The following is a 17,434-nucleotide window of genomic DNA, read 5'->3' on the forward strand; positions in this document are numbered from 1 at the left end:
AGTGAGGAGAGGCAGAGAGAAAATCCCAAGCATGTTCCACACTGTCAGCACAAAGCCCGATTTGGAGCTTGATCTCACTAACCCTGCGATCATGACCTGAGCCAAAATCAATAGCCGGAAGCTTAACTGACTGAGCCACCAGGCGCCCCACTTCTTGTACAGTTTTATATATGTAGTTTTAATTTTAGAACTATGTAACAAATCACAGTGAAGGAGATATTTTAAAAAAAGAACCCACATAACTTTTGGATATAGTATTATGAATATATGCCCTCAGACTAGTCAAAATGAACCATAAATAGGGGCGCCTGGCTCAGTCAGTTAAATGTCCAACTTCAGCTCAGGTATGATCTTGTGGTTTGTGGGTTTGAGCCCCATGTCGGGCTCTGTGCTGACAGCCTGGAGCCTGGAGCCTGGGGCCTGCCTTGGATTCTGTGTCTCCTTTTCTCTCTGCCCCTCCCCGACATGCATTCTGTCACTCTCGCTCAAAAATAAATAAACATTAGAAAAAAGAACCATAAACAAATACTGAAGTCTAGTTAGCAGATTTGTTTTAATAATGAAATGGGCTAGCAATTTTAAAGTTACTTTCAATATTCATAAGTAAATATACACTGTTCATGTATGTGTATATATATATATATATAGTATGTAATTTTTATACAAATTATATATATACATATAGTATCTAATCAAATTCATATATGTACATGTATAACTTGTATAAGTAAATATGAGAGCCCAGTTTCTCACTATTAAAGAAGGGAGGTGTGAATATGGAAAAGGAAAAGACCAGAATGATCTCCATGGTGCTGGATTGGAATCTGAAGCATTAAAATATCAAAAGAAGGGACACCTGGGTGGTTCAGTAGGTTAAGCATCCGACTTTGGCCCAGGTCATTATCTCATGGTTTGTGAATTTGAGCCCAGCGCTGGGCTCTGTGCTGACAGTTCGGAGTCTGGAGCCTGCTTCAGATTCTGTGTGTTCCAATCTCTCTGTCCCTTCCCTGCTTGTGCTCTGTGTGTGTCTCTCTCAAAAAATAAATACAATAAAATATCAAAAGAAGCTGTAATGTTAAATTACTAGAGCTACAAAATGCAAACAAATCCTAATACACAAGGCAAATTTACCAACAATAGTTTACTTTTCAATTACTTTTTGCTTCTATTCATTGAAAAGCTTTTTTTCGCAGTAAATTCTATTTTCATCTTTTCCTATACTGAAGTGCCAGCAAATTGCGTCTAATGGCAAACAAGTAGAGAAGAGCATGGAGCTTCTCACCCTTGCCAGATCTGCGCGATGGGGTCACAGTTGTCCAGATAATTGAAGCGAATGATATCAGTTGGATGTTTGTCAGAGGACCGCCAGGGTGGCAGTTCTTTGTCCCCAGGAGTCTTCTTTCTCAAAGAGGAAGAGGACCGGAAGGCTGATGCTGCAGACTGCTTTTCCTCTGGAGAACTGCTTGTAACTGGTTGAACATCAGCAATTGCAAACCCATCTTTTGGAGGTGTCTAGAAAAATAAAGTTATTTCTGTTCTTAAAACATCCTCATAATTACAACAAAAAACGAAACATCATCATCATCATATCATCATTGTTGTCATTGTTGCCGTGATTGCAATGATGATGGTGACAATAATTACAGCACCCACCAACCCAGGAGTATTTGTATGTACCAGGCACTGTCTCAGGAAGTTTTCAAGCATTATTTTATTCACCCTTCATAATAACTCTAAAAGGTAATAATTACTACTCTCCCATTTACAGAAGTGGGAACTGAAGATAGGATAAACCAATGAACTTGCCCACTATTACATAAGTAGTAAGGCAGAGGGTCAGAATTTTTGTCTTTAATGTTTATTGATTTTTGAGAGAGAGAGAGACAGAGAAAGCAGGGGCGGATAGAGGATCAGAAGGGGGCTCTATGCTGACGGAAGAGAGCCCAATGCAGGGCCCAAACTCATGTACCATGAGATCATGACCTGAGCTGAAGTCAGATGCTTAATGGACTGAGCCACCTGTGGACCCCAAAAGGTCAGAATTTGAATCTAGGATGTGTTTCTTCAAACCCTTGCACTAAACCTCCCTATCCTGTACTGCCACCTCTTCTACCACCTCATTGTATAATTCTTCCACAATTGCAGTTCACTAATTCATAAAAATGTACATGTTCCAAAAATGGTAGTACTCCAGGCTTAATTATCTGTAACACATAGGGATAACTTTGAGTTATATGGGGGTAAACTAAAGATTTTATCAGTTTTTAAAACCTTAACTGCTCCCAAAGAATACTTTTGCTTTAATTTCCCAAATTGAAAGTCTATTTTTGTGTGTGAAATTCATAAGGTTTTTAATGTGATTGTAACCTAAGGGAAGTGGTAATGGTATGTTGAGAAGCCATTAAAGGCTTAATTTTTGTTAAGAGATTAGGGAAGCTTTACATGGTAAATTGGTTTGCTTGAATTGTTAGTGAAAATTAAGAAATTCCCCAATCTCTCCAAGCAGAATCAGTTAGTTTCTTATCCTTGTGTTAACAGTTCTTTGTATATTTCTACTACAGAATAGCATTTAGTACTCGGGGTTGCAATTATGTACTTGTTTATGTCCTAGGCCACTAGACTAGGCTCCTGGAAAGCAGGGTTGGGACCATTATACTCAGTACCTAGCACATAACAGTATTTAATGAATATTTACTAATTTAATGAATAATTAAGAAGATATTTCATATTTATATAATTGATAGCTCGTTATTAGACTAGTATTCAATATTTTACTCAGGTCTCATTTAGAATGGCCATTCATTTAATTTCTCTGAGCTTATATCAAACAGAATCTGTCTGTTTTTGCTGAAGGCCTGATTTAATACTACTGGGTATAAATAATACATAACAATAAACAATTTCAGGCAGAAAAAACTCAGGCATAAGTGTTAGTAATTATATATAAACGTTATTCATTCCGAAAAGTAACAAAATGTTTGACACTTTAACAAAATAGAATATAATGGAAACTGTGATCTTTTTCTGTATTAAGTAAACAAAATGTTGTTCAACTAAAGTCCTTTTGAGAATTTTTTAAATCGTGAGTGGATGTTGAACTTTTGTTAAGTGCTTTTGTCTGCATATATTGAAATGATCATACATCGTTTCTCTTTTATTCTACGAATTACATTGATTAATTTTTTAATATTATGCCAACCTTACTCTCCATGGATATATCCCACTTGGTCATCATGTATTATTCTTTCTTTATATATAACTTGATTTAATTTGCTAATATTTTTAAAGGATTTTTATGTCTGTTTTCATGAGGGAGATTAGTCTGTGGTTTTGTTTTGTTTCCTTACAAAGGCTCTATCTGGTTTTGGTATAAAGGTAATGAGTTGGGAAGTGTTCTTGCCTTCCATTTTATGAAAGAATTTATGCAGAATTGATATTCAGGTGGCTCAGTTGATTGAGCATTTGACTCTTGATTTCAGCTCAGGTCATGATCCAGGGTCATGGGATCGAGCCCCACATCAGGCTCCATGCTGAGTGTGGAGCTTGCTTGAGATTCTCTCTCTACCCCTCTGCCTCTTTCCTCCACTTGCTCATTATCTCTCTCAAAAAAAAAAAATAGTATTCCTTCCTTAAATCTGTGATTGTATTCACCAATGAAGTTATCTGGGTCTAGAGTTTTATAAAAAATTATGAATTCAAATTTTTAAATGATAAAGATTTATTCATGTTTTCTATTTCATATTAAGACTTTTTGTACTTTTAAAACTTTTTTAACGTTTATTTATTTATTTTTTTTGTTGTTGTTGTTTATTTATTTTTGAGGCAGAGAGAGACAGAGCACAAGTGGGGGAGAAGCAGAGAGAGAGAGAGAGGGAGACACAGAATCTGAAACAGGCTCCAGGCTCTGAGCTGTCAGCACAGAACCCTAGCGGGGTTCAAACCCATGGACTGCGAAATCATGACCTGAGCTGAAGTCAGACACTTAAACGACTGAGCCACCCAGGCGCCCCAACATGTTTTTATTTTTGAGAGACAGAGAATGAGTGGGGGAGGGTCAGAGAGGGAGATACAGAATCCTAAGCTGGCTCCAGGCTCTGAGCTGTCAGCACAGAGCCCTACGTGGGGCTCAAACCCATGAACTGTGAGATCATGACCTGAGCGGAAGTCGGATGTTTAACCGACTGAGCCACCCACATGCCCCAGTAATTTGTATTCAAGAATTGTGTTTCATCCAGGTGGTCAAATTTAGTGACATGGACTTATTTATAATATTCTTTCATTATTCTTCTCATGTTTACAGGATCGTAGTAATGCCCCCTTTCATTCCCATTACTAGTAATGAATGTTTTCTCTCTTTTTTTCCTCAGTCAGCCTAGATTTCTACAGCTAGAAATGCATGAAATTTATGTTTTCAAAGAAGCAGCTTTGGTTTTACTGATTTTCTCTATTTGCTCTAATTTCATTAATCTTAGCTGTTTGTTATTTCTTCTGTCTACCTTGGGTTCAACTTACTCTTCTTTTTCTACATGGAGTCTTTGAAATTATATTGTTTGGGGTAGATAGCATAGCCTTACAGAGAGTTACAAAGATCATTCTAGTCCAGTCTTTTCATTTTAAGGTTGAGGAAACTAATATTAGCTACAACCATTTGCTCATAAAATGCTTTCAAAAGCTCTGCTGAGGCACATGCCAGGTAGGAGGTACTGGGGGGCAGGCAGAGAGGGGAGGTGCCTGAGTAAAGGTAACCTCCAGTGGCTGCCTACACTTACCATCACCTGAGAAACCTCACAGGGAACTACACACATTACTCAAGTATATATGGTGCTAACAGTTGACATTTTAACCTTAGTCACATGACTTTATTAACCTTAATCACATGACTCTTTAGTGCTTATAACTTAGATCTAGTTCTTTAATCAGTAAGTATATTAGGAGATTTTATTAACCTTTGTTAATAAAATAAAATAGATTTAGGTCTATTTATTAAGTAGAAAAACTAAAGTTTAATATAACAAAGTGTTTGCTAAAGAAATGTAATACTAAGCAAAGAAGTGGCAATTTTCTTGAATCAGAGCTATTAATTATTTTTAAATACAGTTATACATTTTTTATAGAAAGGAATTACTGCTAAAGACAAAGCTTTTAAGTCAGGCTTGTAAGTAATACTCAAAACCTCTCTTTTCCTATAAAACTGGTTAAACACTTTTCTCTTCTCTGCTTCAAAACAGCCCAAGCTTCAGCTATTGAATGACATTCCCTGCCCCCAACTGAAAATGAGAACCAAGAAAAGCCTTATCAGATCTTGAAAGAAATCATAGCCATGGTAATTTTGAAAATAACTTCTTCCATGACTGCAATTTAAAAATTTCTTTTTAAGAGAAATCTTCATGGAGCACACCCATTACTGAGATCAGAAAGACTAGTTTTATGGTTGTAATTGTAACAATATTAATTATGCATTGTTTATTACTATATTAAATGTAGATGGATTCTACTTTAAAACAATAAAACTAAACCTAAATGAACAAGTTAAGAGTTGACTATTCATCTTTCCAAAGGATTCTTCAATTTTAAAAGGATTCATTACAAGTTTTGCATAGAATATGATACCCCTGTGGTTTTAAAAATCATTAAAAATTTAATTTACACATAAGTTTTCAGGAACTCATCTATTGTACAAAACAATGCACAATTCTGCAGGCAGATAGATCACACCATAAAGAAAAGGCTCATAAAATTCTCCCATGAGTTATCTAATTAACTGTGACTATAAGAATGAACATAAACCTTGGTTATAAGGCAGAGAAAACAACTAGAAACATTATTCCTGCATTATTTACTTTTTATGATCATATGTAAATGCTTTACATTGGTTAGTTTCTGGATTAAAAAGTACGTTAGTATACTCATCACTCATTTCCATAATTACAGATTTATTGGAAAACTTTTCTGTATAAATGATACACAAACCTTAGCTCACCTGATAGAATCAGAAAATTTGAATTAATAAAGTAAAATCTGATGGCCCATTGATAGCAAATACTGCACACTCTCCACAGAGGCCCCGTGTCAGAATTGCCTGGTGTGTGAGTCAGAGATACAGCAATCCAGGAATGTGAACAGAGTGAAGAATCCCACGGCCCTAACCTCCTGGGTGGAACTGTGGTTTGGGGAGTGTCCGATGAGGACTCTCAGCTAACGGATGTTTTGAACAAGGCTATCGAGTTCTCAGAAAAGAAAAATTTTGTACTAATAGTGTTTTTCCTTTCAACCAAGTCCCCTCCCCAACTTCAAGTTTGATCATTTAGTTCTGGAATTACCCCCCTTTTTTTCTTAAGTTTTAATTTATTTAAAAAAATTTTAATGTTTATTTATTTTAGAGAGAGCGAGAGAGCGAGGGGGAAGGCAGAGAGAGAGGGAGACACAGGATCCGAAGCAGGTTTCGGGCTCCAAGCTGTCAGCACAGAGCTGGACAGCACCCAAACTCACGGACCATGAGACCGTGACTTGAGCCAAAGTCAGATGCTCAACCGACTGAGCCACCCAGGCACCCCTAAGTGTTAATTCAAATTCCACTTACTTAATGTGCAGTATAATATTCATTTCAGGTGTTCAATTTAGTGATTCAACACTTACGTACAACACCAGGTGCTCCTCACAAGTTCCCTCCTTAATCCCCATCACCTGTTTAACACATCCTCCCCACCCACCTCCCCTCTGGTATACTTTTTTTTTGTTAACATTTATTCATATTTAAGAGAGAGATAGAGTGTGAGTGGGGGAGGGGCAGAGAGAGAGGAGACACAGAATCTGAAGCAGGCTCCAGGCTCTGAGCTGTCATCACAGAGCCTGATGCAGGGCTTGAACCCACAAGTGGTGAGATCATGACCTGAGCCAAAGTCGGCCGCTCAACCAACTGAGTCACCCAGGCGCTCCTCCCCTCTGGTATTCCTAAATAGCTGATATTTACGCTTGTTGCTTTTTGCCCCAAACTTACCTTAGGCTTGGTAACATGAAGTTCTTTTACCATCTGAATGTAGTGCTTCTTCCATATACCCTGCTCAAAGGGAGTTGGAGAGAAACTGATGTACCAGTTAAATCGTAAACACTTGAGCATCCAGAGTTGATCCAGCTCAGTTAAGTTCTTCCAATGCCAGCTCACCTAAAAACACAATCGGAATGAAAAAAAAAAAAAAAAACCTGCTCAGTTTACTTGCTCATTTTTTCTAGGTCTTGAGCTGACACCCTGGACCTGAGACAACTCTGTTCTTTTCCTCTAAATCACAGCTTAAATAGTTACTTACCTGAAATGCTCCCTACCTAGGTAGGAGGATTTCTGTAAACGTTAAATCACACTTAGATTCAGGGTCAACTAATATTTATTGAGTACCTATTAACCATCCCCACAGCAACCTAAGGAAGTAGGTGTTATTACTACTCTAGTGCTGCAAACAAGGAACTTGCTCAGATAGATTTCAGAACTTTCTAGAAGTTCCTGATGTTCGTTTGAAAGTTGTAGGAGGGTTGAAGAAACTCGGGTTTGCATATTCTTTAACTCGTTTTTGGTATGCTTCCATTTTCCCTCCGTTCTTATGATTTAACTGAATAGAAATTTTATAAACAGAACATAATTTCTGGTATCTTATGGTGTGCCTCATACAGCCTTTAAGATTCCATTCCCGTGGCATTCTGGTCAATCTCACACGTCCAGCAAATGTTGGAGGTGACCCTACTAAGTTGCAGCAGTATTTACAGTAACTTACTTCAGATTTTGAACAAATCTTGCTGAAAACTACTTCATTTATAAAATTCAGCCCAGGGGTTCTGTGTATTGGTTGTAAGAGTTGCAAGGATGACATCTAACCTTCAAACTCAAATTTAATACTTGTGAAATTAGTCACTTTTTCAAGATTAAGTCATTTATAATTTTTGAGCACTAAAAACAAAGGCAGAACACTATAATATTCATCTATCTATTTATCTAGCCCTCTCTTCCTACTTCCATCTACCAAGTACTGAGTTCCATTATGTTTAGCATCGTTTTCTGGGCTGAAGAGGAGACCTAAAGAAGAAGGGAGGGCACAATTACAAGAAATAACAGGTTCAGGAGCTGGAAGGATGAAAAAGGGTAGAGAATCTGACAGAGCCCTGCAGGCAGGAACAGAAATCACATCTACTTTGTTCAGTGCAGAAATGAAACAACATCAACCTTAATCCCCACATGGTTCATTAACTCAAGGATTCGGTGGAGAGGTGAGGTTTCAGAGGGAAGGGATGAGGAAAAAGCCTCTCAGTTCTCACTCTTTCCTGCATTTTCCTTACATCTTGTTTTCACCTGGGTATTAAGTTTTTCCCTCCCTCCCCACCAGGGTAGATAAGGTCTTTGTATGTTTTGTTTTTGCCCTTTGGGGTTTTTTGGTTTGCTTTTAAGGCAGACAGGAATGAGGAGAATTGAAGAGTGTAGGTAGGTAGGAGCTTTCAAAATTATCAGAACCTCCCTGCCTCCATCTTTCTAAACAGCTCAAAGCTCATTTTGATGCAATGACATTATTGTTTAAATCTAGCTGAGGAACAACGCCTGTGTCTTCCTCACAGTCAGTACCGGGAAAAATGCAATGCCGAGATCTTCTAAGATTGACATATGGTACACATATATGATAGGATTAGCGATTTCAAATCACATTCCCTCAAATGAAAATAGTCTCAGTGTGCCAAATGTGGAAAATTCCAAGAAGTTTAAAGAAAAATAATACCCGGGACAGCTAGGTGGCTCTTGACCACTTAGTGTCTGACTCTTGATTTGGGTTCAGGTCATGATCTCATGTGAGACTGGGCCTCAGGACACAATCTGCGCTGACATTCTGGAGCCTGCTTGGGATTCTCTCTCTCTCCCTCTGCCCTTTCCCCTGTGTGCACTCTCCCAAAAAAACAAAAACAAAAAACCCAAACCCATAACCCCATCAATCAGAGATTACCTTTATTAACAACCTGACAGAGTCCTTTTCTGTCTTTTTTTCTAGGCATATTAGAAACAAAGTTGGGAAACGCTATATATACAATTTTAAATAGTGCTTCCTTCACTTTACACATTATAAACATCTTTGTTCTTTGAAAACATGTTTTCTCATTGCCCCATAATAATTCATCATACAGCAATATGATGCCCTTTTTGTTTAAGTTTATTTATTTATTTTGAGAGAGAGAGAGAATCCCAAGCAGGCTCCACACCGTCAGTGGAGAGTCCAATGCGGGGCTCAAACTCAACAAATGGTGAGATCATGACCTTAGCTGAAATCAAGAGATGGAGGCTAAACTGAATGAGCTACTTAGTCACCCCTAAATTGTATATTTGTTTAAAAGCTTTTGGGTATTATCGATTACTCAACAAAGCCCTCCTTCCTTATGTTTTCTTTGAGTACTCTATGGTTTCCTTTGATTTCATACCAATCTTTTACCCTACTAGAATATTTTTTTCAGGTAGCTGCACAATTGTCCTAACTCCATTTATTAATTCACCTTTCTTACTGCATTCATCTTCTTAATTTTAAAAACGAAAGTTAACATGTCACACATATGTGAATGCATGGTGACAAGTGACTGTTGGTGTTACCAACCTCTATGAAAAGATTCAACAAAATGGCTACGAGTTTATCTCATAAGTAACTGAAATATACTTTAATACACTATGGACTTACTTGTAAAAAAACAACAGTCAGCCCCTTTGCCAAGGCCAGTGGAAGCATGTCTACGTACTCTGAACTCTTTTACTCCCATAGTCTTTTGTCCATATCTCATTAGCACCTTATTTTGAGCTCTTCTGTTTATGAATGGCCTACACCATATAATTTAGAATTTTTAAAATTTCTTAAATGTTTATTTATTTTTAAGAGAGAGAGAGAGACAGAGTGTAAGCAGGAGCGGGGCACAGAGAAAGACACACAGAATCTGAAGCAGGCTCCAGTCTCTGAGCTGTCAGCACAGAGCCAGATGTGGGGCTCGAACTCACAAACTGTGAGACCGCGACCTGAGCCAAAGTCGGACACTTAACAGACCAAGTCACTCAGGTGTTCCTAGAATTTTATCCTAGTTGTATGCTATGCAATGTAAAACTATCCTGCTGATGAACCATTTCACATACGTGTATTTGTCTCCCCAATCAGCAGATACTATTCTGTGGATGCTAAAGATGTCTTATATCATTTTATATCTACTTTTGAGCACGCAATACAGAGTTAGGCACAAAGAAGACACAGATTAACTGAAACTATATAGACTAAACATATTGACCATCTCATCTTATTTCTTGGTTTTTTTGCATCTGTTTCTTTTGCCCTCTCATTTTAGAGTTTCCTAAGGCTATCACTATAAAATGTTGCACACTAATGCTTTGCCTTTACCTGTGCACAACGACAAAGGCTTCGGGGGTCCAGAAAAGAAAAGATGTATAAAGATAACACCCTTGGAAGCTTGGTAGTAAAATCCAGAGCTTCTGCTGGAATTTTTTCCTGAAGTTTTCGACAGTAGAACTTTTGCTGTGACAGGGAGCAACGTTCTAACAGGCCTGTCAAGATTCTTCTCCGTTGAGAGTCTGTCCATTTGTCAAACTGGAAAAAAGAAAAGAAAAAAACCCCTCCAGGTTCAGTCTGATACCAGAGATTCATCCGAGGAAGAGCGAAGCATGGCAGAAAAAGTAAGTTTAAAATTCTATTACTAATGAATAGTATGTACTTCTTCTAATTAGTAAATTTGACATTTTGCCACTTACCTGTCCTTTCTCACATTTATACATGCAAGCATGTACAAGACCTGAGTGCATACACAGAAGTACACTCGACCTCAGAACTTGTTGTTATAGGAGATCAATGAGTTGAGAGCCAGTCATATTCATAAAATGAGAAAATATATACTTAAAGATATAATTTCAAGAGAAGGCACCTGGGCAGCCCCTTTTCCACCAGAGTTCCTATATTAGTTCATTAGTGCCAAACTCCAGGATCAGAAACAAAGCTTTGCACTCACAACTGGAGATAAGATAAAATATGCAAATATCCATGAGAAGGGAATATAGTGGGTTAAAGCCTCAGTAACATGTAAATGATTGATTGGAGAGAAAATGTCAATAAGAGGACTTGGGGAAAAGAGTGCCAGAGACAGGAAGTAGATGCCAGAGTAATCTGGGGCATGCCAAACAAAAGCTGTGGTTACTGCACAATTTTCCCCAAAGATAACCCTTAATCAGTTCCAAGATCAATGATTGATGAAAGGTAAGAATTTGAGAGCTGGCCAAAACCCAAAGAAAGCTTCTACAGGAACACCTACCAATTGAGTGAGCCAGTTTATCAGAGTCTAAATCTGTTTTTTTTTCCTTAGTCCATTGGAGAAAATAGGAAAGTTTGGGGCTACCTGTATTCTGCATACTATTTATTATACTCATCATAAAGTAATGAGGATTTTATAAGGAACTTTAGTTGTAATCATAAAATACACTGACTACTTAAAAAGGCATATAAAGAATGACAAGTCAACTTCATTATAGTCATATGTATTTTTATTTAATTGGCAAGAACACTTTTTTTAAAATTAAAAAATGCTTATTTATTTTGAGAGAGCAAATGTAAGCAGGCAAGGGGCAGAGAAGGAGGGAGAGAGAGAATCGTAAGCAGCCTCTGCATTAGCAGCACAGAGCCCAATGTGGGACTTGATCCCATGAACTATGAGATCACAATCTGAGCCAAAATCAAGAGTTGAAAGCTTAACTGACTGAACCACCTGGGTACCTTGGCAAGAATACTTCTTAATCAAAAACTATTCACTATTACAGATCCATTTAATGGCTCAGGAATCTCAGTATGAGACTATAAGTCAAGGAGAGGGGGCGCGGATGTAGAGAGCAAGATAGAATCGATTACTCCTGTCAAGCGGTGACATAAGCAGTGAAGGGTGTTGCAGCTAAGGCCAGATTTCACCAAACCAGCACAGGCTGGAAGTTCTAAGGACTGAGAAGAACCTGGAAGAACCAAGAGTTGATAATCACTAGAAGCAGAAGAGGCCTGCAAAGGCCCAAAGCTGATTAAACTCCTTTCAAAAGGGAGGATTTCTACAGCAAACTTGTCAGACCCTCCAGCCCCTGACCCTTCTACTTCTGACCATATTTGAAAGGCGAATGCCACCAAAGGACCTGACTGACTGATCTTGAACATACCAGAGATTCTCCATTGCTTGAATACAATAAGCAGTGTGAGCTGAGAGATGACCTAGACTGGAACACAGCCTCACCCTAACTGTACGCTTAGGGACTGACTGGCTTTACATTTGGTTCTTTAATTTCTTGCCCCCTGTGTATCTTCTCCGTTGTGTGACTTTGTATTAGACTTTGTTTTGTGTGATGTGTATGAAGCCAAGTTAAACGGATAGTAAAATGTCACTGAGTTTGGAATCCTGACATTGTGAAGACACAACTCGTGTAGGGGCCTTTATGGTGTGTTTGCAGCAGGGAAGAAAAAACCCAAAACCTCAACTTACAAATAAATGAATAAAATCTATTCATGTGGGAGCGTTCCCTGATTTCTCCTATCCCTATTTCTGCACAATCCATATTTCCAACTCACAATACAGGACTTCTTTCCCTTTGGGATGGATTATTAGAATGAAGAGAGAGAAGCCAGACCAGAATGACTGGGGAAGGACCATGCCTGAGAGGCTGCACTGATCTATACATTACAGAGCCAAAGGGAAGGTGTGAAGAAAAGAAAAGCAGTAGGTGTTAGTTTGTTGGGAGTTTGGGGATTCAGACGGTCATTGCCTTAGACAGCAATTAGAGAACGAGAGAGCTGAGGAATGAAGGAAGGTATTAACTAGAAAATCACGGTACCAAAATGGAGTCTCGTTAAGGGCCCCGTGTCAGCAAACCAATTTGTTTACTACCTAACCTAACTGTATATCATAAATCCCCCAGGAATATAACTTTAACTAGTCAACATGGAATTTCCCAGTCAGCACTAGGCAATTTACTGAAAGACTTCTATTCCACTTAGGAAGAAAACCTTGCCTAAACCAACATATTCTTGGCTAATAATTTTTGTTTTTACGCTCCCTCTCTAACATTAAAAACCATTCCTTTTCTACAGCTCAATGGAAGTCCTTTCTATTTGCTAGATAGGATGCTGCCTGATTCACAAATTGTTCAATACAGCCAATTTGAGCTTTTAAATAATTCAGCTGAATTTTTGTTGTTTAACAAAAGGAGACCTGAGAAGCACTGTTATGAGTTTTAAACTGGTTCTGCTCTGATTTTTCTTTGAAACACAAAGTAAAAATTGGAATTCATCTTTAAAATGACTTATAGGCAGTGCTTTGTAGTTCTCTAGAAACTGACTACATGGGGACCCAGGATGATTATGGTTATAAAAAATTTTTTCATGAGATATTATTATCACTGCATGAAATGAGAAATAATCAAAAATGCCTAATAAGGGATCAGCTATGCAAACTGTAATGTATCAACATGATAAAACAAAGTATGGTATCACAGATTGATGATGGGCTTGGAAATGGGACTACTGGTGGTCTTACTGCCAGTCTTCTGTTATTTCCAATACTCTTTAGAAATAAATCACTAAATTCTAGCTCCACCACTAACAACCTCTCTATTTCCTCATTTATACATTGGGAATAATTACATTAAATTGTAGGATTGTTGTGAGGATTAAATAATATATGTATAAAATTCTTAATAGGGTGTATGACTCATAGACATGGCAGCTATTATAAAATATCAAAGAGATGTTAAAAATAATGAGTATGTAGGTTAAATCAGTGTAAAAAGAATGTATATGCAAACAATTAAATTAAAAAGCATAAAATTATCATGTCCGTGCACTGGCAAGGATGGGAAGTACATTTAGAATGATGGAGGTTAGCTCATCTACTTTCATCGCTGCCCACAAAAAGAGAATGAGCTCAGATTTGAAGAACGGTGATTTAAAATGAATTTAAAAGAACACTAGGATTATAAAATGCTGAAAAAAAATCTATAAAAGAAACATTAAAACATTTTCCTCTAGAGATTAAAAAGATAATTACATTGGTTTCTCATTTATTTCCCTGATTATAATGGTCAAAGGTAATTTATATCTGGCTTTGATAGGTGTGCTTCGCCTTGAGGGATTTTCCTTTCTAATTGTGTTTGTTTAGGCTAATAGAAAATGAATTTGCATTCCTTGAACTCCTACCAATTGGAGGTGGGTTGATGACTCAGAAGAATGCTTCACAGTTGGGGAAAATCCCTTTGGAATTTAAAAGGTGCTAGGAATAATCCAAAAAGCAAATAATCCATGGAAGAGTTAATTGTCCAGGAATTGGATAATCTCCTTTCAAGTAAAAATACCCATAACATTGTAGCCAGGGATCCAATATGTGAGATTTGGGGAGTAGTAGTGAGGACCATTCTCCCATCCTGTATCATGTATGGTACCTCTCTTCACAGTTAGTCCCTTTTTTTACATTATATTACATCAATTATGTTATGTTGTATCACATTTTTTAATAATTATTTTAATGCCTTTTTATAGGGCTTTCTGGACTCAATAGAATTGTGAAAATCCTATGTTTGGAGTAGTTGCTCCAAGGATTCTTACTGCAGGTGCAGGACGTCGGGACAGTTGCTACAGCCATCAGTGTCCACTCATCTCACACAGACTGGCAAGGAAGAGTTGACTGTGAGTGGGGGACAGGATGAAGAGGAAGGCTTGTTATTTTTTGATTATTGGTTATTTATCTCAACTGGCTGAGTTTCTGAGTCCTGCTATCAAAAACTGACTTTCACAATTAAGGTATGGATACATTATTGTTCAAAAGTTTCACGGGGTGCCTGGGTGCCTAAGGTGGTTAAGTATCCAATTCTTGATCTCAGCCTAAGTCATGATCTCACAGTTTATGAGATTAAGCCCCATGTTGGGCTGTGTGGACACGCAAAGGCTGCTTGGGGTTCTCTCTCATCCTTTCTCTCTTTCTGCCTGTCCCCTGCTCGGGCGCGCACACAAATACACACACACACACACACACACACACACACACACACACTCTCTCTCTCTCTCTCTCTCTCTCTCTCTCTCTCTCTCTCTCTCTCTCTCAAACTAAATAAACTTTTAAAAAGGTTTCAGATAGGTACCTATACCATTAAACATGAAAATCCTGCTCCTCCTCATCCAGTCTCATTCTATTCCCCAGAAATAATCACCGTGCAATTCCCTTTCTGTTTATTTCAGAGAGAGAGAGAGAGAGAGAGAGAGAGAGAGAGAGACTAGCAGTGGGGGGGTAGAGAGAGAGGAAGACACAGAATCCAAAGCAGGCTCTAGGCTCTGAGCTGTCAGTGTGGAGCCTGATGTGGGGTTGGAACCCATGAATCATGAGATCATGACCTGAGTTGAAGTCAGATACTTAGCCAACTGAGCCACCCAGGTGCCCCACTGCTGTGCATTTCTGTGCATTTGCATACACATATAGCCATCAATAAGGAAACACTTAAGTAAATTAGAGTATACCCATCCTGTGGGATACTGAACAGCAGTTTAAAATACAAAGAGGGGACACCTGGGTGGTTCAGTTGGTTAAGCATCCAACTCTTGATTTGGGCTCGGTTCATGATGCCAGGATTGTGGATTCAAGCCCCTCCTTGAGCTCTGTGCTGAGCATGGGATTCTCTTACTGAGTTCTCTCGCTCTCTGCCTTCCTCACCCTCAGTCCTTCTCCCCTGCTCAGTTTCTGTCTCAAATAATATTTTAAAAAATAAGTAAATAAAATAACAAACTAAATATACTCACAAATGACCTGATATGTAACGAACCTACAGCGTACTGTTTTCTCAATCACTCATGGTATTTTCATTTTCTCATTTATTCATTCATCATGTCTATACCATGATCTGCATACTCAATTTACTACTGATATCATTTAGGTTGTTTCCAATACGAAAGGAAGAAGAAAGAAAGAAAGAGAGAGAGAGAGAGAGAGAGAGAGAGAGAGAGAGAGAGAGAGAGAGAGAAAGGAAGAGAGAAAGAGAGAGAGAAAGAAAGTAAAAAAAATTAAAACAAACAGCAATATTCCAAAACATGTCTTTTCATGCCCTGTGTGAATATTTCCTTAGTACAGAAACATAGACGAGGAATTACAGGTTCGGAGGACATTTGCCTTTAAAACTTTAATTGATCCTGTCAAATTGTCTTTTAAAAGTCTTTACCATTTTACAGTCCCTCCAGTTAAACATATCCTCCTACTCTCCTTACATATCCTTACTTACATTGGATATTATCTACCCTCCTTAATTTTTGTCACATACACAAAGGGAGGGGCTGGGAATCTCATTGTTTTAATTTGTATTTCTCTAGTATCAGTGAAATAGATAATATTTTATATGTTTATTGGCCATTTGTATATTTTTGTGTATTTCTCATTCTTCTACTAGCTCATTATTCCATAGAAGTATCTGTATGTTTCTTATTGATTTATAGGAATGCTTTATAATCCTGCACATTAATCTTTACCTATTATGCAATTTACAACATATTTTCTCCTGTTTCTCTTTTGAATTTCAGTTCTGATTATAATTGTTGCCAGCAAATTAAAAGTAATGCCATCTACTTTTTGCAATTCTTTATAACACATTCTTTTTGTTTGTCTAGATTTTATTTTTAAGTAATCTCCACACCCAACACAGGGCTTGAACTTACAACTTTGAGATCAAGAGTCACATATTCTACCAACTGAGCTAGCCAGGCACACCCACTATTATTTCTGTTAACAATACAGAAGCCGAGAAAAAGTTTGGCATGCTTACTTTTCAAGCAAAATAGTTCTGTGGTTGTTTTGAATGGTTGTTTTTCTTAAAAAGCAATTGCCTTTTCTAACAAGGAGTGAAGGACAGAGAAGAGAAGATTTAAGACATAAGGGATTCAGTAGTAGCAGGGAGCAGTAAAGTAGAAGAGCTTTTCAGTTTCTCTTAATTGTTTTGTTACTGTACAGAATATCAGATAAGACCATGTGTTTATGTATGAACAAAAATGACATTCTAGGCCAAATATATTTTGGACTATAATTGGATAAGTTTTATATTATGTCTTACCTCACAATATCCAGATTATTTTAAAATTTTCTAATGCTTACTTATTTATATTTGAGAGAGAGAGAGAACATGCACAAGTGGGGGAGGGGCAGAGAGAGAGGGAGACACAGAATCTGAAACAGGCTCCAGTCTCCATTGCCACCATCCATCTATAGAACTTTTTCATTTTCCCAAACTGAAACTCTGTACTTATTAAATAATAATTCCTCATCCCTTGGTAATCTCTATGCTACTTTCTGTCTCTATGAATTTGACTATTCTAGATACCTTATCTAAGTGGAATCGATACAATAGTTGTCCTTTTGTGTCTGGCTT

At 37.7% G+C, this 17,434-nt stretch overlaps 1 protein-coding gene across 7 annotated transcripts in view; it reads right to left on the minus strand.

Annotated features, from left to right (window-relative positions):
• FBXO16 (F-box protein 16) overlaps positions 1 to 17,434 on the minus strand; it is a 62,965-nt gene that overhangs the window by 31,808 nt on the left and 13,723 nt on the right. For all 7 annotated transcript variants that reach the window (XM_029938428.1, XM_029938424.1, XM_029938432.1 and 4 more), the window contains exons 4-6: positions 10,398 to 10,604; positions 6,998 to 7,162; positions 1,283 to 1,512 (exon numbers count right to left, since the gene is read on the minus strand). In XM_029938428.1, coding sequence (XP_029794288.1) covers positions 1,283 to 1,512; positions 6,998 to 7,162; positions 10,398 to 10,604 — 602 coding nt within the window. The remainder of the gene's footprint in view (positions 1 to 1,282; positions 1,513 to 6,997; positions 7,163 to 10,397; positions 10,605 to 17,434) is intronic.

The sequence above is a fragment of the Suricata suricatta genome, chromosome 1, assembly GCF_006229205.1.
Source record: "Suricata suricatta isolate VVHF042 chromosome 1, meerkat_22Aug2017_6uvM2_HiC, whole genome shotgun sequence".
Lineage (NCBI taxonomy): Eukaryota > Metazoa > Chordata > Mammalia > Carnivora > Herpestidae > Suricata > Suricata suricatta.